General features: G+C 40.1%; 1 protein-coding gene across 1 annotated transcript; it reads right to left on the bottom strand.

Annotated features, from left to right (window-relative positions):
* Positions 1 to 885: 885 nt before the first annotated feature.
* Positions 886 to 23,197, bottom strand: HNRNPR (heterogeneous nuclear ribonucleoprotein R). The gene is given in 12 exon segments (XM_017830519.1): positions 886 to 2,172; positions 2,360 to 2,481; positions 4,548 to 4,697; positions 5,366 to 5,571; positions 6,603 to 6,738; positions 8,838 to 9,014; positions 13,019 to 13,091; positions 13,499 to 13,526; positions 13,785 to 13,917; positions 14,330 to 14,448; positions 16,734 to 16,902; positions 23,082 to 23,197. Coding segments are annotated over 12 exon segments (2,001 nt in total). The 5' UTR covers positions 23,157 to 23,197; the 3' UTR covers positions 886 to 1,559.
* Between the last annotated feature and the right edge of the window lie 1,921 nt (positions 23,198 to 25,118).

Genomic DNA, 25,118 nt, shown 5'->3' with positions numbered 1-25,118 from the left:
TAGTTTTCTTTAGAGAAAGTACAAATCCGTTTGTTTCTCTCTTTTCTTGAGAAGCAAATGTTCTTCATTGGGGTACAGAATGGCTCAGATGCAACACAAGAGTAATGTCATGACTTGCCAGTTAAAATTGACATCTGGGAGTGTCCAAGACAAGGGTCAAAGCAACACAATATAATGTAGCTAGCAATGCCCCCAAAATATACTTTTTTTTTTAAACAGCCTTTATTAGAAGGCAGGAGAATTCTAAGGCAAATTGTTCATCATGGCAGAACATCAAATTAAAATGTCAAGACAGAAATAAGCAGAATCTGAAGAGTATTTTTGTGTTATCCATAGCAAGAAGCTAGTTTACTGTGCCATAGCACCCAAGTTGTAATTCTCATTCCTAGTCAGAGATTATTTTAAATTAGACTAAGATGCTTGAGATCAAAATCATCTCCCTGTGTGTTTGTACGCTGAATAATACAGTAAGGCTGGATCCTACCAGAACAGCCTCCACAGGGACTCCACAGGACATAATCAAAGGAACAAAATTAACACCATTGTAGGCTCTGCTTCCTTCTCCATGTTACATTAGAAGACTAGATTTAAATTAGATCTCTGTGAATGCTTAGATACAATTCAACACTTTCAAAAAGGAAAAAAAAGTTTTAAAATTAGATGCTGGTAAATTATTGAACAGCAATTAAACAAAGAGTGCCTTTTGGGCTGTCTGCATTTTCTCCTAGTTTTCAGTCTGATGTCCACAGTGCTACATGTTGGAAAGCACAGGAAATTTTGCGTGAATTTGATCACTCACATAGGCAGTTATACTTTGAAAACAATATTTTTCACAAGAATTACCAATGAAATAATGTTTTAGGACACAATTGAATTTGAAATAGGTAATGTTTTGAATAGATTTTTGAGTTTTATTGAAATCTTACATGAACAAGAAATTGGAAATACAATCACATCAAGGAACAAATTGCCACGGCTTTGACGTTTTAAGCCAAACAAATTTTGTAGGGCAGATTTTCAAAAAGGTGTGAAGTTATAACAATTTAAAAACACAGTTAACCTACTTCTAGGAATGCAAAACATACAATCATGTTATTTTCAATACAAGAAAACTTAATTTGTTGTAATTTCTTAAAACTACTAAGACAAAGCACTAGCTTTTACTTTTATGTACAGCATACTCCTATGTAGTCTATCCCAAATCCAAAAAAAAAAAAAAAAAAAAAAGAAACTGTCCAAAACCAGAGGTTCTGCAAAATCATGATTGAACAGTGTGCCATTCCTGCTTTTAAACTGCTAAAATGAAGCCTAAAATGATAAAAGCACTGAAATCCCATATGGAGTTCAGGAATTCTGCAAGCCCAGTAATGTCCAAGTGCGTTTATGAAAAAAGAAAACTAAGAGACTCGAGTATATACACAATAGAGTGATTCTTCAGCCCAATACAAATGGCAGCCAATCGCTACTTAAGGATGAAACATTTAGCCAATTTTGTTTTGAAGGATGTAGAGCTATAGCCAATTCTATGTTTCCAATATTCTCAATCCCTCCTCACTTGTCTACTTCCACTGTTGCCCATAAGTATCCTGATAAAATTCCTGGTTGTCATTATTGTAACCATAGTTACCGGCATAGTCACCACCTTGCTGGAGCGGCTGCTGAGCGATGGGTTGGGAGCCCCAGTTCTGCTGGTTGTTGGTCTGACGGCGCTTGGAATCGGGCTGGTTGTACCCGTCTGCCTTTCTCTTGCCTCCTACGTTGCCCCCACGGTTGCCCCTGGCTCCACGAGCACCGCGTCCTCTCTGCTGCTGTGCGGGACCCCCTCTCCCCCCCCTGGCTCCTCTCGGCGGTCCCATGGGTGCCCCCCTCTGTGAGTAGCCAGCTCTACCTCTTGGTGGTGGTGCTCCCCGCCCCCTAGGTGGTGGAGGGGCACCTCTCCCACCCCTTCCTCCTCCTCCTCTTCCTCTTATAGCATAGCCATCATCATAGCCGTAATAGGGATCTTCATAGCCACCACGGTAGTCATGATAGTCATAACCGTAGTAATCATCGTAATAATCTTCATAGCCATAGTAATCTGGGGGATAGCCATATCCACCTCTCCCTCCACGGCCTCTGCCTCTAATAGGAGGTGGCATGCGAGGCGGAGGGTAGTAATAATAGTCTTCGTACCTAGTAAGAAAAAGAAACACATAGTTATTTATCCCCAAAAGCCTCCCAAAATAAAGTACACATTTTCCCTTTTTGATTAATAAGACACAACACAGAGAAAAGTTAAGTCAAATCACTCTAAACCAGCCCATGTTTTATAGCAGAACTTCACTCTGCAGTGTTACCACAGTGCCAGGGTGACACTCACGCAGTGCTCCGGGAGGCCTGTCTGGCAGCCTGACGTTCTTTCCTTTTCTTATCCGGTGGCTTTGCTAACACTATTTCAATTTCTTCCCCTTCTATTTCTTTCCCATTCATTTCATTCATAGCCTGTACAAAAATAGAAAAGAAATAACTAAAAATTTGTTTCCATTCAAAATGAAACTAAAACTTACAGAAACCAGAGGGCTGGGCTTCTCCAAGTTGAGCTGTTGCCATGTGCTTTGCTTCTGTGCTGCACAAACAGAATGCTACACATCACTCTTATGTCTCAATTACAGTGAAGCAGCATTTTTTTAAAAATGCTCTCTTCATATCATAAGGTAAAAAAATGGGATTAAAGCATATTAAACATAATTTTAAAAAGGTCAGACATAACACCATTACATATGTTCCTATATCCCCTAAAAACCTCAAAATACACAGGTTCTCACTATTCACACTGAGGCATTCACTGTACTTGAAAGCCTGTTAGAGCACATGCATGCAAGAGAAAGGATTGTTGCATTTGGGATTCCCAGTTAGCTGAATGTGAGTGAAGTGCCTCTGAGAAAAATCAAGTATTTCTGAGAGGACACACACTTGAGGCAGGGAAAAAAAAAATTACTGAAACTTGGTGATCTCATCAAGCAAGCCACAAATCCTCCAGAATATTAATGTGCAATTTTTAACTATCAAATGCACCCGCAAAGAGAACTTAATACATAAGAGACAAAGTACAATTAGGACTACACCCTCCAATTCTTCACCTGGAGTTATCTGCTTTGCATTGAATGTTTCTGGGTATTCATATTTGCATTAATGAAGACTTTATAGGTCTTTACAGCTACGTGCCTCAAAAACATTAGAAATTATGGCAATTTATTTCCAAGAAGGTGAAAATCAGTAGACAGTGGAACCAATGAGCCAATTCCATGCATTCCACACATGAATACCTTAACATCTCATTAAAAAACAAACCACACCCGTACACACAAAATTATCTCATAAAATTCATAAACCAATTTAGTGGCCATGACGCAGTCACATAGGGCAGGTGTGGTAGTTTTCAGCTTTGTCTCAGAGCAGATGAGCATTAGAGATGTATTTGATCTGTCTTTTCTCATCTGCTACAAGTTTCTGGTTGCTGAAATCTAATGGAGTATTTAGCAGGAAGGTGTAGTGGGAAGGGGCTGGAGAGTGTTTATAGACACACTACAAAAAACCATGTCCAGAGGTGTTGCTGACTTACCCCTTCTGTCAACAATTTCTTGTCCTCACTTGGACATGGTCTAAACCTATTCGAGCTAATCTCAACCTCGTTAAATACAAGTGACATTCATCCTAAAGCCAAACTCTAAAACCTAATCTCATGGGTAGGAAAACTGTAAGCAATTAAATGGTTATAAAATTATTAACAAGGTCAAGGACAGAGCCTTTGAACTGTCCATGTAGCCACATACATCACATACAATATACCTGCTTCACATCTCCCAGGTGCAAAACACACTTCCTCCCCTCCTTCCCCCCATAAACCATGGATTTAAAAACCAGATGGAGTAATTTCTATTGAATTCAGTACACTGAAGTACAAACACCAGATACAAATAACCTTCTCAACAGCTTGTGAACACAAAGGAAGAGAACCTTGAAGCTTACAGTAATGACCTTCAGTATTTAATAAGTCATTAAGAAACTGTCTCAGGCACATGTAGAGTTAAAAAGAGGTAATGCATTATGGGAGTTGCCAGCACCATTCTCCTCCACTTCATAAGGCATTTTTTCATTACCTTGCAATTTTTATTTGATACTTGTGTCACTCCAAAGCTACACATAGCCTTTAAATAGAGGTCTTCGAGAGACAACTGATACCTTCTGCCAGTGTTTCCTCAGAAAAATTGTCTAGGTTGATCTTTTTATTTTCCTCTTCTCTAGACTCTCCTGCATTGCTCTACACCTCTTTTCCAGTCTACTTGTTAACTTGCTACAGTTTTGTCCTTTCAAGTTTCACATCCTCCTAGCTACTGAAATCACAGGAACAAAATTATTAGCGTTAAAATTCTCACAATGGCAACTTTATTAACTGGGCTCTACAGTTTGTCTTATTGAGGTAATTACTGTAAAGAAATTTCTTAAAAACCACTTGTACAAAAGAAACTGCTCACATCAACTCAGCTAGGAAAGAATTAACAACCCACCTTCACTGCTGCACCTCTGTCCTCAAAATGAACAAAAGCATAATCCTTCAGCTTCTTTACTCTTTCCAGCTTTCCAAATTCAGAAAAAGATTTCTCAAGAATTTCTTCTGTCACAGTAGTGGCCAAGTTTCTTACGAATAAAACTTTTACCTGGTGAAAAAATGAGAACAAAAGCTGTAATCTTTAAAAGTCAAACCTCAAAGGAAACTACCAACTAGCAAGATATTATTCCCTTCCTTGTTGCATTAAGAAATTGGAGTATTAGCTCTGTAACTCTTTTGAAAAAGTGCCTTGTAGTTACCCGTATGAAGTTTCTACAACTTTTCTCCTTCCACTATTCCTTCCATGACCAGAAGAATATCCCACTTTGATTTTCTGTTTCTGGGATGCTACAACTCCCAGTAAAATTTTAGTAATAGACCTCAAGGACAGTAAAGAGTTACTCCAAAACACTAGGATAAGAAGCACGTAATTTCCCACACTTCACCTTCTTGTCATTCTGAAAAACAGTTTTATGCAATACCCACCTGGCATTCGTTAAAGCCAGAGCAGATAATGCACAGCCTGATGTGTCAATCCAGCAGGATAACCCTGTACACTACTAGTTTAGATGTTAACAGCATGTTCCAAATGTCTTCCCATGGCAACTCAGCCACAGTGCTCAGGTTGTGCCATTTGCTCAGCTTACTGTGAAAATGCCCTCATTACTTTTTGTGCCTCAAATCTCACATTGCTCATCTGGAACAAATCTTCACCACTGTGGCATAAAGAAATAATCCTCCCAAAACACCAGAGCATCCAGTGGAGTCTTTACTGACCTTTGCCATGACTTCTGGATCAGGTTCCTCTACTGGATCAGCCCATTCCACTGTCACAACATTTCCCCAGACTTTTACTTTCCCACTCATCAGGCGTCGGCGAGCTTGTGCTGCTGACTTGTGATCCTCATATTCCAAGAAGCAGAATCCTCGATTCTTCTTTTTATCATCAGGTTGATGATACAAGATTACATCCACCAAACCCTCTGAAAAACAGGTCTTTAGTATTGAGCTTTGAAAGGAAAGAGAAAGTCTAGTCTACCCAAAAATGCCTTCTTTTGTGCTTTGTAATTAATTTGATTTTAACACCTGAAAACACAAGAAAAGCAAAATGAATAAGAAATCCATCCAATTTTCCCAGAAACAGATCACCTAGCAGGTGAAGTTCTCCAGAACAAACCTCACAATTAGGCCCTGCAAAACATCAACCTAAGCAGTTCACACAGTGTAAGTTTGCTGTACTTTGTTTTACCATTTTTACATCTTTGAAAAGCAGCCAGCACTAACACATGGCCTCTCCCCTGCCTCCTGGGGGACCTGGAAGGAATTTCTTCCACATCTCTCCAAAAAGAGGAGAAAGAAGTAAATGAATATTCACCTTCTGTTTTCACCACTTCCCTGAAGTACTAATAAATTGCAATCCTAAAAAAGAAGCAGGAGGTTAAAACTCTCCTATTGGAGCAAGAACAAATGACTCAATCTCTTATCTAAAGCAGAAGCACCCTTCCAGTGATGAGCTGATTTCTTCCTACTTGCTGCACATACTGGGGAACAATGCTGAAAAACTGGGACAAAGTTAGGCTGTCATAGTCCCTCTAAAACGATTCAGTATTCCCTCCTCCCCATCACTGCTCAGACACGCATTTCTTTCAGGTTCCCCAAAAAACTTCTCAGTGTTGACAGCAGAACCTCCTGTAGATCCAGTAACAGGAAGCTGCTGAAGAACAGGTAACAGATGCAAGACCTTCGTTTTTTCTGAGTTCATTTGTGCCATTTCCATCTCAAATTGTAAACTTACAGTATCATTCACTTAACCATCAGTTAAAGAAACACGATTCCCTTTACATTCCACCATAAGATATATTTCATACACAACATTTCTAACAAAACCAAACTCGGAATCCAATTTGGAAAGAGTTTAAATGATACCTGAACACATCTGTCAAAGAACTAGACCGACAAAATGGAGAGACTGAATGGTATTCTGAGAACACGTGGAAAACTCATTAAGTCTTACCTGTGACTTTACCAAACTCTTCCAATATGTTTTCCTTAGTCTTGTTCTTTGGAATTGACCCAACAAATAACCTGTTGTTTGCCACAGAGATGCATACCCCAAGGTGCTTTCCAGGACGGATTTCATAGTTGTCACACTGAAAAAAGAAAAAGCCATTAATTTGCTTTATCCACAATACTAGGCATGAAAATATCCCCAAATCATAAAATCTGGTATTTTCTTCATCATCTGCTACTTTTATTACATAGCATGTTGAATTGGCATTGCAGGAAAATTACTAGAAGAGCTGTTTTTGTGTCAGCATTCGCTTGGAAGAACAGTGCCAAGTTTAGGATTTTCAAAACTTCACAAGTTCTGCTGAATGGAAAGCTACAAAAAACAACTGATGTACAAAGAAAACACATAACATATACAAATTGCATGGGGTAAATTCATTCACCTACTGTTTATCTCAGACTTGAAAGATCTTTCTAGACAACTGGTGACTACTTCCTGTGCTGGGAGTCACTGTCATTGCTGCTGTTACCAATAAGCAAATACACGGCATTACAGATACTGTGAGTTCTTCCTCTTTCCTTGGATAGCTTTGAACACTGTGAGCATGTTTGCAGAGATAATCAAAAGTCTAAATCAGCATGTTACCTTGTTTCCCTCCCTAACCCCAACCGTAAGGCATTTTTTTGACCTTGTACATGTTAGGATTAAAAAACTTTACCATCAAGTTTTAAAACTTCCCATTAAAAAAAACTTAGCCCACTGCTTCAAGCTTGTAATCCACAGCTGGATTACCCTGAATAGCAAGACTCCCAATAGGTCTTTCAAGATACAAGAGTTCAATCTTTTTTTTTTTAAATTCAAGATAGACATCATCTTTGTTTTAGGTAGAATTTTCAAACAGAGCAGAAGAGGATGGATGTCTGATCATCAGCCTGCTTCTGAAAATCTCATCCAATTCTATAAAAGCAGGTTTTCAGCCATTCTAGTCCTAGCTGAGACAAAGCCCTATAGCTGATATAAATACCTTCAGGAACCTTCTTCATATTCCAGAGGAACTAAAACAAATGTTAACACTGGCACATCGCTTGCCAGAACTCCCATCACTTTAGTGTCTCCCCTTTCATCTCCCTCCATCAGTGAATATTTAAAGCAACCACTGTGAGCACCTTCAACTTGGTCAAAAGAAGAAAAAAGTTTCAAAACAATTTTTCCTTCATAAACAACAGTCACTCATATCCACTGATTCCAAACACTGCAACCCAACAGTAATTACTTCCAGAAACATATTTTGTGCATCTCCTTCAGGAAACATGCAAGTAGGTTCTAGAAAGAAAAAAACCCGCCTAAGCAGGGACAAGCAATCCCTAGTCCGTAACATAACAACTGCAACTATTTCTAAATATATTCAAATATCTGAAGGAACAAATGCTGCCACATTTAAAGCAATGACTCCTGAAGTCCTTACAGCACAACAGAATTGCTTTAAGTTTTTCCAGGTTTCAGGTTTCCCTGCTCCCACCAACTTAACTAAGGTATTTAGATTTTACCTCTCTTCTTCATGCAGGATCAGCTGAATTCTGCTAAGGCAAACGAGATTAAGCATTTCACTTGTTTTGGTTCAAAGTACACACAATATTCCACAGCCATATCCAAAACCTTGGGAGATGCACATTGATCTGCCTAGTTCTACTTCCTTCTCCCAGGCAGAGGCAAGGCCCCAGTCAGACTGCTGTCTCTCCCTTTAACTCCCTCGGGATTGCTCCGTGTCCTTTCCCAAGCTGCACAGCTGCAGGCCAGCCAGACTTCCAAACGGTGAGCAGACTGCACGACTGCCACAGGAAAGAACAAAAGGCCACTGGGAACCACCAAAGGAACAAAGTCAGAGACCTCCCTTATGGCAGCAACAGCTAAACAAGGCAGGTCCAATTAGCTCGTTACAGTAAAGGGTGATGAATCTTAAACACAGTGAATCTTAAAGAATATATTTTCCAGCTGGAATCAAGTACGCTCTTGCCATAATCACCCAAGTGTTCTGGCAGGCTGCAGCAGGCTACAGCAGATAACAGTCCTAAATATCTGTATATACTAAATAAAATCAGGAGGCAATTTTTAAGAGAGTAAAATTGAGTTTGTCAATGGATGCTTTAAGGAAACACTTCAAAGACTTCGTTACCTAAGAGGCTACCAATATGTTTGCTGTTTACTTTGTCTTGTCCTGTTTGAAAATAAGTTACTCACCAGTTTGACTGCTTCCTGTGCTGCATCTTTACTACAAAAAGTAATGAAAGCATAACCTCTGTTTTGACCAGAAAGAGGATCCATCATGAGGCGCAGATCCCAAATTGGACCAGCTTTCTCAAAGAGTGGTACCAATTCATCTTCATAAAGGTCTCGGGGAATCTTACCAACAAAAACCTAAAAAGGAAGAGAACACTTGAAATAAAGCGTTTTCAGAAATCCAAACTTATTTTTAATACTTGAAAGTTTCTGGGAAAGTAAAAACAGTGCAGCATAAACCAGCACAGCAGAAACACCACAGTCGTCACAGTGGTCAATGTGTATTGTATGTCCCAAGTCTTCTCACCCTCCCCTTGCTTGTACAAAGTTTTACATACAGAAAACACCATTTTGTTATTTATATTGAAGAGGTTATGAGTTTCCACTACTGAAGAGGTAAACGGTTCTTACTTGGTTTTAATTTTGGCAGTTGAAAACTAAGACCTTACAGACTACCTAGCTGAGCATCCTATGTTAAAGCAGGCCAAGCACTTCCTTGCTCTTGCAGTATTTTCAAATCACTCTACCTTAATCTTTCTTACAAAGTTAGAGACAGAAAAATAAATCTACAAAAATCCCTTTAATTGCCTAATACACATTATCCACTTTGAATATATATTGTAATCTTGTTTCTTGTCTGTATTTGTTTCAGCTTCCACCAATTGAATGTTTAATATTTGTCTGAGAAAATCTGGAGTTCTTGAGATTTTTTTCCTTACAATAATGGGTTAAGTTTTGTTAAGGAGTTTAATCTCTTCAGCTGAGGTCTCTCTAGAAACAGCCCCCCAGGATGTGCTCTCCTCTGAATTCTCAAAACCTCTGACTTGCTAATACAAGGAAAACATTCCAAACACCCATTAAGATCAAATTTTATTTATTTTAACTTCAAATATTTTTTGTAGTTAAAAACAAACAAACAAACAAAAAACAAACAAAAAACCCAAATAAAACCCAAACAAAAAAACAAACAAAACAAAACAAAAAAAGAAACCAAACAAAAAATGGCATGAGTCAACTTTTTCCTACTCAGCGAGGCGTATCTGGCACTAAAGGCATAGCAGAATTTCAGAATTAAAGACACTCAGCATGCCCATGTAAGCACCAATGCAACAAGCCCATGAGGAAAACATGACTTTGATTTGAAAAACATGGAACACAAATTTTCCTCCAAAGGAAAGACAGAACCTTTAGATGTTTCTTGATGTTATACAGATATTCCCACAGGGTGAGGGAAAGTGAGCAAGCAGCTGTATGGTGCTTGGTTGCCAGTTGGGATTAAACTACAACAATGATAAACTACAATTAGCATAGAGCATGGAGACCTAAGCAGAGCTTGAGAAGTTATGGAAATCAGCTACTATCTTTCAGTTCAAGGACTCAATCTAATTATTTCACACCACCACTAAGTTACTTTTTCTTCTGGGAACATGAATATTCCCTTTAGAAATCATACTTACTGTGATGCTTCTAAGCATCTTCTTGACAATAACCACAAGAGCTTCAGCATCTCAAAGGATGCAAAACTAATCTATTAATTAAAAGACATTCAAGAGGTGGACTGTTTTCTTAAATCTAATCTGGTGGTTTATAGAAGAATCTCCAAAACACACACAACGCTGTGATTGAGAGTATTCAAAGTGTTTAGCATAAACTACAAAACCAACTGCTAGAGGAATAGGTAAGTGTTTAAGCAAAATGAAGCATGGCAAAAGCCCCTCAGGATAAGCACTTTTTGTTTGCAGACACAAATGACAAAGTCAGTGTAAGGAGAGAAGGAAATACCCAATTAACTCTTTGCAGCCTCATTGATAAACACCCCAAACAGGTCTCCAAGTATCAACATCATGTGACCTCACTATAAGCAAAATGCTTTACAGTGAAGCATCAAGTCCTTCAGTAAAACGAACACTCAATATTACTATCAAATCCTATTGCCATTATTTTCTTCTTCAAAAGCTTCTGCACAGCTGTAACTTTGTCTTTATTATAGACTCTTCCAAAACATTCCAAAAAGGTCCAGCTGCTCTTGAAGCTCACCCACTTGAAAAAAATATATGGGACTGCTTCACCCCCCTAATCCTTTCAGCCAAGTGTTCACTGTGCCAGTCTGTTAACGTTCAACATGCCGAACACTCAGAAGATTATTTAGCAATAATCAATGCAGCTTTACTGCACAATGCTCAACTACATCTTGAGAGCTGAAGCTACAATTAACATGTAACGAAACTCAACTTTATATTTTAAAAAGACAAATTAGTTGGTGTACAAATATTAACAGTAGAAAGACCTGATGCATGTTGGGGGGAGAAAAGTCTACCTAGTACGCTTCTTCAAATCAGTAATAGTATTTGGGTATACTCAAAAATCAAAAGTTTGCCATTACTGACATCAGTGACAGCTCTGGCATCAACATATCTGAGCTGGCACAAGCTACGAGAGCTTCAGTGTTATTTAAATAAGTTTCAGAGCCCAAGAATGCACTGTCACAATCCAAAGTGATACATTTTTTTCTAATTTTTTACCTCTAACATTAGAAACGAAGCATATACACTTCTATATAACCAGAAGTGCTGAAAACAAAAGAGAAGTGGTTCTCAAAAGGGAAAAAAAAGGAAAAAAACCCATGACCAAAAAACAAAACCCCACCCACCTCTTTGGGGGGGGGGGGAAAGCACCCACAGTGATCTCATCACTTGTGTGCAAACATGCTCTGCCTACCACCAGATCCCAGCATCCTGTTTAAGTTGATTACTGTGCCTCAGAGCTCAACAGCAAGAGCTAAAGCCTAAATTTCATACAATTTCAGCGATTTTAGCAATTTAATAAATTTAATAATTTTATATTTAATAAGCTTCATAAATTTCACCAGTTTTAGCAAGGTATTCAGCATCTCAGCCTGTCAAAACAAACCGCATGTCTAGGTCAGTAAGTAACCTTTAAATCCCACAAAATGGCAACAATATATTCATTTAGTAGAGATCTCATTTCCATAACCAGTTGGCTGGGGTTCACTACAGCTTCTAATGCTGATTCATGGCAGAAGCACTTCTGTTCTTCTAGGAGTTTCCACAAATTACTTGTTCTATCTTCAGGAAACTTAGAAGTATTAAAACATACTCTTCATAGTATAAAAGTACAGCCAACTTTATGGTTTTCCTGCAACTTCCTAAAGAGCCAAACCATCACAGGACAAGATACTTCAGAGCAGTAGTTAAGGACTTTCAGTCACAAATAAAAGGGTTGGAAGGGACCTACAGCAATCAGCCAGTCCAATGCCTGACCACTTGAGGGCTGCCTAAAAGCTAAAGTGTGTTATTAAGGGCACTGTCCCAATGGGCAGTGCCCCTAAGCACTGACAGGCCTGGGGCACTGCCCAGCTCTCAGCCTGTTCAGTGTCGGACCAACCTCCCGGTAAAGAGATGCTTCCTTGTGTCAGGGAGCCCTGGTGCAATTAAATGACACTTTATACAGCACATAAGCACTCTGGCAACACCACTAAGTTCGTAAACAACCTCTAAGTCACCTTCTAAATGCAGAAATGAAGAAAAAGAAAAACAAACAACCAAAACACCCAATCTACATAGCCTCTTTTTAGTGTGGTAGTTTCACTATCCATCCATGCAATCCTCAAGGATGTTTTCATATAGATGGAAACAAAAGCAAATCAACAAATCTATAGTTATTATTAATCTCAGCTGTCCTCTTCAAAACTTTCATTTGAGTATCTTTATACAATACCTGAGTCTTCCATTTTTAGCACACTGCATAAAAGCAAGTTAGCATTGCTTAAATTCAATTTCTTGTAAATAAAGTCAGATACCTCTAAGTCACGTTTACTGACCCATGGACCACAAGCATTAGGATGAACCATGAAGTCTAACAACTTAATGATCTATTTCACATTTTAAGAAATTTTGCACAGCCTTTCATAATATATTCCACCTGCTTCTCCCCACTTTAACCTGTTTTCCTGTCTTTTGCAGAATACTGAGGAGTAAGAAAGAGTGATTTAGACACACATAGAAGAATGCTTTCTTCTACAATATATTAAACTTGTAATACAGTTTATTTTCAATTATTTCCTATTTATAAGTTTGCACAAACATACAAAACAACCATCAGATTAGTCTGTGTATACCAACCTCTGTTCCAATGCCAGGCTGAACACCAGAATATACAGTATCTGGAGGAGGGCCTCCATAGGGATGCAGTTTTCTGCTTTGTAAAACAAAGATAAAAGCCAGTTTTAACCAAAAAAAAAAAAAAAAAAAAAAAAAAAAGTCAGACTAGTTACAGAGGAGAGGGCTGTGGGTTAAAATATACAGAATAAAAAATGCATTCCAAGTTAAGCATTTATCTGCTCCTTGCCACACTTGATAACAAGGTATATATGGAGCCAGAACCTACAAAAACACCTGTTATTTTGTGGGTTTAAAAAAAAAATCATAAACGACAACATTTGTTTTATACTACGAGGTCACTGGAAAGAATTTGTTTGTCTTTTCCCTTATTTTCCATTTTATATGTAGCAACCCAAGAACTCCAGAACACCAGGTAATTCTTGTTGCCCACTCTGTACTCAGGTCACAGCAAAACAGAAGACTTTCCTAATATACTAATACCTTGTTCTTGTTGAAATGGTCAACCAGTCTCAATGTACTGCATGTGTGTAAAAGCTTTCATATAAAAGGACAACTAAAACGATTCTTAAGTAGATATCGATATTTTGGCAATTGTGTGATCAGAAAGACCTGCACTTCCCAAGAAGCACTCTCTCTAGAATTTCTTATCATACATACATTTCTTCAAAGTCAAGTGTCAATATACTTATCCAGGTGGTATTGATGCTTTCTGAGTACATCCAAAATTTCTCCAGTCTGTGTACAGATAATATTTATCAGGCAGTACAGAACTAGTATCTTCTAAGTGTTACCTTAATCTTTGCTTCATCTGGTCCCTTCGTTGATTCCTGTACTTTGCTGCCTTGTTTCTCTCTTTGCCTGTAGGTCTTCATAACTCCACATAAAAATGCACTTTTGTTCTGTAGATACAATTTACAAAACAATTCAATAGTGTGTATGACAAGCCCTGGGAATCCAGTGAGTCTTATACTCCATACCATGAGGTCACTATTTCAAGCCAATGCAATAAATCTAACGTCAAAAGAATCCTTTAGGAAAATCCAACAATTAATTGAATAAACTTGTCAGATTGAAAAAGTCTTCATTTTAACCCATTTTCTCAATTGCACACTCATTTTTATTATCTGGGAGCTTTTGCTTTGCGCTCAAATACCTACACATTTAAGGCACTTTTTAAACACACTTGGGATTTGGGTTTGCAATATAAGAATACAGCAACATCAATGAATTTCTAAATTACAACTCTCCTGCCAGTAGTGCCAGAACACTATTTATACTTATGTGCTCACACTCCTGGAGCTCTCACCTTACCTGTACATGCGACAGGTCACTTTCTTTAAACTGCTGTAATACAGAGAGGGCTCCTTCTTCATTAAATTCCCTAAGAGCATCAATTGCTCTTTCATCAAGATCGACATAAGCTACCAACCCTAAAAGTTAAAGATAAAGAAGTTACAGATTTCTATTGAATTTCATACAAACTAAGATCTATGCAGTTTGCTTTTAAAGTCAAAAAGTTACATTCCATAGCAACAGTTATACATTTAATTACATATTCCTACAAAAGTATATGAAAGAACATGAGTACAACAATGAAAAAAAGTTAAATTAAAATGTATATACCTAAACACTAGTTGATGTGCAAGATTATACCCCGTGTTAAACAGTTTTCTAACATTCAGGAATGCAATCTGCTGCATAAAGCAGTATTACATACCAGGGTCTGAAACAATGAACTTTGGCTCAATTCTAATAATTTGAATTTTGTTTATTTATCTTTCATTTTAAATTCCACACGTCCTTCTCTCGAACTGAGCTGTTCTAGAATAAGCTGAACCATCAACATTACAGGTATCCTACTGTATGGGAAAAGGGAGCTACCTAACTGATGATCAAATACTTAGGAAGCTGTACTCCACAAAATATTAGGAAGCAAAACGGTTTGTTCACTCTTTCCTCCAACGTCAAAAAAGCAGGAATCAGTGGACTCCATGTAGTGTTTGGGGGTTTTTTTAACTCATTTTGTTGCTCTATGCAGTTCCAAGAGCCAGAATTCAAAAATTTTGAGCCCTGCTATGTACCCAAAAAGGCTAATGTTAATTTTACAGGTACAGACTCCCCCAAGAAACATTGGACCAGTTCTGAAGCATGTTTTTCTTTTTAAGGATCTTTACAGGTTATTTTTTTCCTTTTGTAATGCACTTGCATAAGCTGTGGAGTGTGAGAAACAGATTTTAAGATTTGTACTTTTTAAATGATACATCCAAATTTAGGACAGATACCAAGAACTCCACACACTTTGCAACAGCTTGATCTCCCAGATACATAGATTATTTCACTGCCACTTGATTTCAAAAGTGCACAGTAGTGCCAAGCCCAAGGACTACATTTCAGAAGTGATCCTGCATATTGGAAGGCACCTGTATCTTCCATAGAAGTCCTAAACAGATTAAAAATCCCTAAATTCAATCCCAAATTTGGCTTGTGTGTCAAAAGTAGTTTGCTTCACTGACAAACCTCTGCACAATACAAACATCTTCCATGCCATTAACGAAGTGTGAATAAATATTTTCAGGTTACTCATGCAGTGGAATTATACTTGCTAGTCAGGTTCTGGGCTAAAAAGCTTTTAAATTCCTTAAGAACTCCTCACCACACAACCTAACTGCAACACATGTTAGAGCCCCACAAGTTCCTTTGCCCAGGCATTTACACCTTCTCTCAGACCATCAAGTGCATCTCATTCTGACCCACAGTTGGAAAGTGCATCTCTAAAGCCAATAAAAGCTGGTAAAGGCTTGATGAAAGCTCACTGTGAATGACTTCCAAAAGACATCACCCACGTGAGCCAGAGTATCACACTGAGGATTGATAAGGTATTGGTTTTGAACTGCCTTCATTTAATCAGTGGAATTTTAACTCTTTTCAACAAAAACTGACATCTTGCCACCAAGGCATTCAAGATAAGCACATAGAGCAGTTCTACTGCTTCTTGTAAATCTGTTCACAGAACACACTCTAAAGAGGAAAAGAAAACCTCTGTTATAGGACAAAATAATAGGGTGGTTATAAAAACAAAATAGAAAAACCTCTGTATATAAAGAAACCTCTCTAGAAGTTGCAGAGACCATTTGCTACCAGCAAGGTATTACTCGACTTGCTAGATAGCTTAGTCCTCAACTTTGTTAAAAAGCAGTTAGTGTCAAGCTGAACATTTCAGTGTAATAACCAACATGGATTAAACTGTCCACTCAGAACTAGAGAGAACAAAAAATCCACAGGCAGACTCAATTCAAATGTAGTCCCAGGCAAGACAAGCTAGTTGCTTCCCTCACTAAGTCACCTATCGAGCCTTTGAGTGTTTTAGAACCACTGTGAGCAGTTGACAGTAGATAAGTAAAAGCAAAATGATGATTCAGATTGAAGAAAAAAAAGTACAGTTTAGTATGTGCAAACATACATCTTCATTTGAAAACGTCTAAGAAACTAGTGCTCTGAGTCCTAAAGCAACTAAGATATCACATACAGCTCTAAAGATCTGTCAAGTAATTAGTCAATGTCAAACCCAATTTGCCTTTAGGGAAGTCAAAGTAGCAAAACATTCAGAGCTACACAGATCAAAAACAATGAATTTTTAAACCTTAATCTATAAAAATTTGAAAATGGTATGCCCTCACTTTCATAACCAATCAGAAACAAGAAATGCATATTATACCTGTCTGAAATATTTCATCAAGTCTCTCTGCCACCTTCTGTGGGAGGCCTGCCTCTATCAGTGTCTTGTAGTGTTCTGTGTGAGTTACACTGGAAGTATCCATTGGTTCTTCCTCTTCTTTTAACTGTACCGCATTACCATTCACCTGATTAGCCATTTTATTATGCTGCTGGAAAAAATTCAGGAGCTATATTACAATAAGCCAGAAATAACTAGTTTGTAGGACAATGCATGATTTATCTAAACTAATTTGTATACATGCTGCAAATCACCTGTATCAAAAGTTTTATTTAATACTTTTTGGATGCAGCTGATCTAAGTTTCAAAAGAAAGTACAACCCTTAGTATTGTGGAAAATGTACATGGAAGAACTTACATAACTTTTTAAAAATGTACTTCATGTACATAACGATGTCTAAACTTCATCTGCTGATTGTTGTTAACTGGTTACCATAGCAGCTAGAATGTACGGGGACATGGTAATAACAACCTTCAGCAAAGACTCAGAAGAGCTAGTGCTATTCCATTTCCCATTCCTCTACTTTTAAAACAATTGTTTAAAATGTAATGAACACATAACCCTGCAGGGTAGCTTAAGACATAAAAATGTCAATACTTGTTTGCTTATTTCCACTTTCTTGGCTTGTTGCCATGTCTTCCTTCAAACCCAACATGTTGCACAAGACTACCACACGTTTTCTCACGGTGCTGTCAGAACTTGAGGATAGAAACAGAAAAATTGCACTCTAATGCACATTGTCATTTGAAGCTGCAACATAACAGTTTCCATGCTTTCAGTTTCCCTCAAATTCAAGCTCTACAAATCAGTCCAGCTACTTTTTTAATAACATATACCTTATCGGTTTAAAAGGAAGCCATGACTGTAGCATCTTCAGTTCTTATATTAAAAAGACTCTCTTTCAGAATTAACAAACTGATTCCAAATATGTGCACCGAAGAATGCACAATTATCTTCTCAGACAATTCCAGTGGGCTTTGCCCGATTCATTAAAAACAGTTTCAATTTCTCAATTAGCCAGCCAGCTGATATTTAGTGCTCTCAAATAAAAAGGCTGACAAGAGGCAATTCAACTACCCAGCAGAGAACATCAGGATGATCAGCTGTTAGGTTCAGAAATGAAACAAGCCTCAGGCTTTAAATGATAGGGCAGAAGTCGATGAGCAGAAGCAAAATGATAACCAGGTAGACAATGCAGCACGGTTGGAATGATGCAATTAACTACTGGAATACAGATATGAAGATGATTCAAGAACAGGTTTTTTAAAAAACGCTGAAGCCTCAAGCTATTTACTTTGCTACAAAACAAGTCTCAAAGCATAACCGCACCTCTAGCAGTCCCTTGTATACCCAACCCTTCCAGACTACAGCTCATGAACGTGTTGCAAGACAGCCTATGAAGATTTGGAAGCTAGAGCTAGGAAAAAAAAAAAAACAACTAATAATTTTTCTTCAGACAGTAATGATTTTACTAAAGCTGTCTTAACTCAAAGGCAAATTTTAGAGATGTAACGCAGCCTCACGTTGTTTCTGTCAGATGCCACTTCTTTTAAGCCATTAGTGAGCAAAAGAAAGGAAGTTTTCCATCGCCACATAGCATATATATATGCTCACACACATGTTCTGTTACTTGACAAAGACAAATTGCTTTCTAACCAATTCAGTTTACTTAAAAGCATCTCTGACTGTAGCCTAATTACAGAAGAAAAAAAAATGCTACCCGAAGCCTACAATAATGCTTAGCTACCCTTACAGGTATTAACTATTGAAACACTAACGAACATCAAGTTTCTATAGGTTATGAACATCACAGAAAGCAAAACTCAGCTATGTGTCTGCTTGTTAAATAGTCTCAGCATAATCTCAAATTTGAAATAGTGCAGGGCAGAGGGGGTTTAGTTACATCAAAAATGCTTTAGGTACAGCATCATTCTTAACCCCCCTTCTCAAAAGCCCACAGGCTGAGACACACGAAGAAGATATACAGAGAGGGGTATTTTTGTGTTCACCTTTTTACTGCCTTATAAGATCAGTTATTTACACATATATTGTCTTCTCTGTACACAAAAAAAAAAAAAAAAAAAAAAAAAAAAAAAAAAAAAAAAAAAAAAAAAAAAGAAAAAAAAAAAAAAAAAAAAAAAAAAAAAAAAAAAAAAAAAAAACAAAAGAACTGAGAGGCTATGGCAACAAATAAATACAGAAAAGTTATTTGAAACAATTGCAAGGACCTTCTAAACTACAGTGGCTTATGGTGATGTTCATGGACAGTTTTTTGTGAACCCAGAGTAGCTTTCAATGTCACATACCCAAAAGATTAACACTTTTCTCAGTGTTGCCTATACCTGAACAAAGGGTTGACAAGCTATTCTGTGTCCAGGCAGAAACACCTCCTCTGGAGTTCTGACAGGTGAGATTCACAGCCTACCACCAGAAGGTATCTGCCTTCACCGCAAACATACACCAGTGTGGGGAGCAACATCTAACCCCTAAGAAACAGAATACTACACAGCACTACAGCTCAAAGGCTTTTTGATAATGTCAATTAAGACTCTGCATCTTAATTCACTAGCTGTATGGTTTATTTTTGCTTAAGAATTAGTGTCCTCATAAAGAACTAAAATCAAATGTAATGCACAATCGGTTTGGGTGTTCAAATTTTAGCTATTTCCTGTCACACAAACTTAATTTAAAAGGTTTTCTTAAAGAAACTTACAGTGGAAAATTTTCAGGTCTTCAGGGTGTGAGAGTATCCAGAAGAAATATATTTCTTTTCACAGTTATAGCAACAGATTCCCTAAAGGCTTTGTAAGCTTGGCCTGGAATCTGAGATTAAACTGACTTTTCTTCCACGAATATCACCAACAAGCAAAATTACATCTCTTACAATACTAAATCTGCACTCTGAGTTCAGCAGATATATGTGGGTGAAAGTCATAGCTGAAAAAGACTGTTTAGCTCCCCCTCTAGGTAACATCAGCTAGATTTAGCTGACAAGAAAAATATTTTTAATTGTTAATATTTTTAGTTTAATTTTATCAGCAAGTAAAACTCACAATGATTTCATTAACATTTTTGTTCTCCTCTAAAAAAAAAATATTAAAAGCTCCTTAAAAAAAAAGAAGAGCGACATCTATGTTTGGATGCACAGTGTGTCCACATGACCCAGCCTATGACAGACCACACCACCAGAGCACCAGCATGTACTCGGAAGTTTTTCATCTGCATTAAGTCAGTCAAATATCCAGAAGAGAGGGAGACTGGTTGACTGGAAAAGATTTCAAGGGTGGATTAAAAGTAAAGAATTACATATATTAGTATGTGTGGGACATGTATTTGTTTTTAAAACATGCAGAAATGGATGAATTTAAAACAGTGTACACAAAACCATGCTTACCAAATGAGCAGAAGTAATACAAATTGGGGACAACTTTACATAGGCAAGGAGAATTCCCACTGGTGCCTGAGGGGTTACCTAGCTTCACCACCTCCCAACTGTGCACACGGGAAAGGGGTTTGTTTCAGCCTTCACATTCTTTTTCCAACAATGCTTTCCTGAAGACCATAAATACTTTATAAAACATGTTTTAAGCCATTCACCCAGAAGTCCTGCATCTCAAGAGAGTAATTTACAAAGTGACTAGTCCCCTTTTTAAGTCCTCATATGACAAGTAGGAAGTGTAAACTACAGGTACTTCCAGTGTTTCATAACTCACATGGCTCAAATAGTTTTTTCCTGGAAAACAAAAAAAAATGAACACAGACCTGAGCCTGACAGCATATGGCATCTTGAAAAGAGAGACCTGATCTCGGCCTCAACCTGACAATCACTGGTTAAACAGCCATGATGTTACCACTCCCTGTATCTTATACCATGCCTCTAACAGAGGTTGCCACCTACAGACTATCTAAGTATAACTCCATCCAATTAATTATAAATTCAATCTAGTTAATTCAAAACATGCTTAGTAACAGCTTAAATAAGCGGGAAAGGCAATTTCTGGCAAAAAGACAATATCTCAAACTACCATGACCAACTTCACAGTGATTATACACCAATACTGCTTTCAGCCTCCTGCTGAAAACTTTTAGTTTCACACAGGAACTGAACTTGTTTAGTTCAGGTGCACAGGAAACCAATTAATTCATACACATAAACTCTGCATCAAAGTCATTTTTCTTGCTTATGTTACTGCTCCTTCTATCCAATATACTGTGTCAAGCAGTTAAGTTATACCACATTAAATGTAACAGTGAAGGAAGTTTGGGGGACACTTGTTAGTTTTTGTTGTTTAAATTGACCACAAGAAAACAAGCATCATCCCTATAGTTATGCCTCACACTTCCAGAATGTTCTTGTCAAAACAGGAAGATAAACACGAGTGGGGGGAAGATAAGACCTCACATTTAAAGACTGGATATTTATTAAAACCTCACTCATTAACAAACATTTCTGTACACAAAGGCATGTACAAAAGGTCAGGCCTTTTATTTTGTACATGATAGCCATTTCTTTCATACTATAGCTTATTCAATCACAGTACATTTTAATAGCTTAATTATGCTTTAATAAACATTTCTTAGAATGAATTACAAGAAAACTTATTTAGTAAGTCATTGCAGGCTGAAGATCTTTATAACATTAGCCAGGTTTCCCCACTATCTGTATGCCAAAACACAGCTGGCACCCTCACCCCTCCAGTACGGAGCTCTCAGCCTTCCTCACTCCACAGCCCCATGCAATGAAAAAAATCTGAGAACCTCCAGCAAGATGCTAAGCAAGAGACCAGCATAGCCCTCACAGAAACTGAAATTCTGCTTCAATACCCACACAACTATCTCTGGGAGATGACTTTAGCACAGCAAGTTAGCAAGATGCCCATCAGTGCCATTAAAACACAACACTGATCACATCCTCCTCCTACAGAGCTCCTATGTTTTGCTAACCTGAAACATAAAATCTGTACGTGCTCATTTCTCATTGGAGTTGGCCATTCATAACTCATCTGATTGTTTGGGTTGTACTGAACAACACTTATGGCACTCCAGTTCAAAGCAACACTTAACAAAAATGAGCTTTGTTCTGAAGAATTTACCTTCAAAGAATTTTGCAGATCTCTAACTAAGAAAGCATGGAGTACTGGGGCTTTTTGACAAAACTAGGAACTTAAGTGTTAGCAGGAGGCTCAAGTATTATAGTATTATTTATTAGACAGAAAAACTGAGAGGTAAGGATATGAAGTATTCATGGGAAATACAATTTCTAGGATGCAGAATTATCAAGCAGACACTGCTCGTTTGCAACCACCACAGTTTGCATAGGTTAAAAAATCCCTACACTGTGAGATGCAGAATTCTGGTACTATTACCTTTACTTCTAGGAGTTAAAAAAAAAAAAAAAAACCAAACCGGTGTTAAAGTGTGATCTCAAAGGAAAAAACAAACAAACAAACAAAAAACCAAACCACTAGCTTCATGAGCATTAACGTCCTTTGCAGCAGGAAATGCTGGTGGGATCCTTTAGTGCCCTATACATGGGAAAGCTACCCTAACACAGCGTTTCATAAAGTAGTCCAGCATAGCTTATGTACTTAAGTAGGTAAGCACGTTCAAATACTGACAGGTAAGAAGGCTGCTAAGACCTAGTAACTAAGTCTTACTTTAAAAATAATTTTAATAACGATGCTTTTAAAGCAAAATTTTTCAAGGTTTAGTAAAGGCCTTCGGTAAAAGTTAATTTAAGAGAAACAACGTCCTAACAACAAAACTCCGGAGAATTTCTGCTTCAAGCGCTTGTCAAGTGTTATTTTCTCGATGGAAGCGCGAAGCGCAGACCCGAGCGCTGCGGGTGGTGCCGCCTGTCCCTCCCTACAGCGGCTCTATCACATCATGCGCTGTCTGAGACCAGAGGACGCCCTGCGACAGCGACGCGCTCGCTGCTGGGAGCGTTGCTGGGTCCCCGCGGGCCGGGCACAGCCCGGAGGGCCCGCGCAGAGCCCGGATCCGCAGCCCCGCAGAGGCCCGTCCCGGCCACTCGTCACATGCATCCCTGACCCCCACGGCGGGGCGGGGCGGAGCGGGCCGCCCCCCCCGGCCCGCCCCCGGCCCCTCCCCGGCGCAGCTCCCCCTCCCGCGCCCGCGCCCGGCCCGCGGAGCGGCCCCTCCGCGGCCTCCGCCCCGCTCCGCTCTGCCGCGCCAGCGCCCCGGGCCCACACCCGCCCGCGCTAGGCCTGTCCGCGGCCCGCGCCGCCCGCCCCGCCGCGGGGCCCGCGCGGGAGGGTCCAGCCCGGCCGCGGAGCGCCCCTGCCCCGCGGAACGGCTCCGGCACTCACCGGAGCGGGGCCGGCGCGGCGCAGCTCGGGCCCAAGCAGCGACGGCAAATGGCGCGCGCTCCTCCTTCTCCTCATGGACGGCGGCGCGACCCCGGCAGCACGCGGGGTTTCCCGGAACTGTTTCCAGGGACCGCCGTCTCGCCCACTAAGGAGCCCGCTTTCCGGACGGGCAGGCGGCGGCGCCAATGGGACATGGGAGGCGGGACGCGCCCGTCTTCCCACCGGCCAATGAGAAAGCAGCGCCGTAACCAATCGCGCGGCGCCTTCCCCCGGCGCGCCGGCAGGGCCGGGCGGGGGCATTTAAAGGGGCAACGCCGCCCGCGGCCCGAACAAAGGGAGAGAGCGGGGCCGCCCCCTCCCCCCCGCGCGCCCGGGGGCGGGGCCTCCTCTGAGGGGGCGGGGCGGGGTCGGCCCCGGGCGGAGGGGCTGCGGCCGGGCCGGGACCCCCGGCGGGACCCCCGGCCCTCACCCTCACCCGCGAGGCTCTCCCGCTGTCCGAGCCCTGCCCCCTGGGAGCCCCCTGGGCCACGTTGCCCTCCAGGCCCGAAGCAAGGAGGGGAAGCTGTGTGGCACTGTCCCTTCTCAGGACAGTGGCGTGAGGGGCTCTGCGCCTGCTAATCTGTAATTAATCGGTGATTAACTTGCCTGCTCACCAGATTTGCTTGATGAGTGCAGAGTCGACACAATAACTACATAAATTTGGAGGAAAATCAGTGCGTTGGCACCGTTTGTGTGGCACTGGCTTCGTGCGCTTGTGCTGTTGCATAACCTGGAAGTCGAGGTGTGCTGGGCTGGGCCAGGCAGAGCCCAGGGTGCTGTGTTGAAGTGAACCCAGAGAACCTGCACATGAACTGTCCCTCTGGAGCCTGGTAAAGAAAGAAGTGCAGCAGCTGTCATACTCTCAGGGAAGGTCCTTCCAGGACTTTCACCACAAAATTACTCTCCTGAAGACAGCATGTAGGTGTGTGTTGTATCAAGTATGTGTGATAGCCCATTACTGGGGGAAAAGTGTGTTGTCCAGTGTTTCCAATCCAGAAATTGGAGGCAGGCTTGTGCAGATGCTGGAAGTGTTCAGTCTGTCTTGCTGAACCTGTCCAGCGGCGGACATGCTGCTTCTCCTGTGGAATTGGCACTGCCTTGGTGACTTCCCTCTCCAGACTCAGCAGTAGAGCCAGCTTTTCAGTGCTGGATGTAGGGACTGCTGTGGTATAGAGAGGGAAGGAGATGTAATCATTCATTGCCTTGTCCCAGTTCACTGCAGCAGTTTATTTTACTGGGAGGTAAGAATGGTAGGTTTAAGGAGTTCTTGCAACACAAATACTAAGATTGAGGGAGTAGTGGTGCTTAATAAATGTCCTGCAAAGCTCTTAAATACTTTGTAATATAGTATCCAGGAGTGAATTATGGAGTATAATGACACAAAGCTACACAACATCTGATTTAGTCCTGTGCCAAGGCAGTAAAAAACCATCTTGGAACCAAGGAGAGCGTTAATCTTGGCAGAGAGCTGGCACGTATTGGTCTGGCAGGGCAGGACAGTCCCACTGCCCCTGGACGTGCAGGGGGTGGTGGTGTACCTTCAGTGGGGAGGCTGGAGTCTTGCATGGGAGAAAGGTGAGTGAAGCCCTGAGGGGACAGAGCAAAGGAAGTGAAGGGATCCAGCTTTTCCACGGCCCTATATATTTACCCTGCAACCTGTTGACATTTCCTGTGTTCAATGGCCAGAGGTTTTTTGCTGAGGCTCAGCCTGTTCCCGTCAGTCTGTCACTCCTCTTCTGTGATTGCACTGAAATTCCATTGTTTCCACATCAGTGGCAAGATGACAGAGTTGAATCTGCTGTAGTTTGTATGTAAGCTGTTAACATATATATGGATTATGACATTTCCTGATGCTTTAGACTTTTTATCCTAACCAATTATCAGTGCAGCTGTTATGGATAACACGTCACAGATGTGCCTGCCTCCAACAAATATCTTGTTCTCTAGTGCTCTGCTGCTATGCAGCTCTTATGTGTTTGCTGCAGACCAGACTTCCAG

This window comes from Lepidothrix coronata, unplaced genomic scaffold, assembly GCF_001604755.1.
Source record: "Lepidothrix coronata isolate B3197 unplaced genomic scaffold, Lepidothrix_coronata-1.0 Scaffold180, whole genome shotgun sequence".
NCBI lineage: Eukaryota > Metazoa > Chordata > Aves > Passeriformes > Pipridae > Lepidothrix > Lepidothrix coronata.
This window is presented reverse-complemented; position numbering and strand designations above follow the sequence as displayed.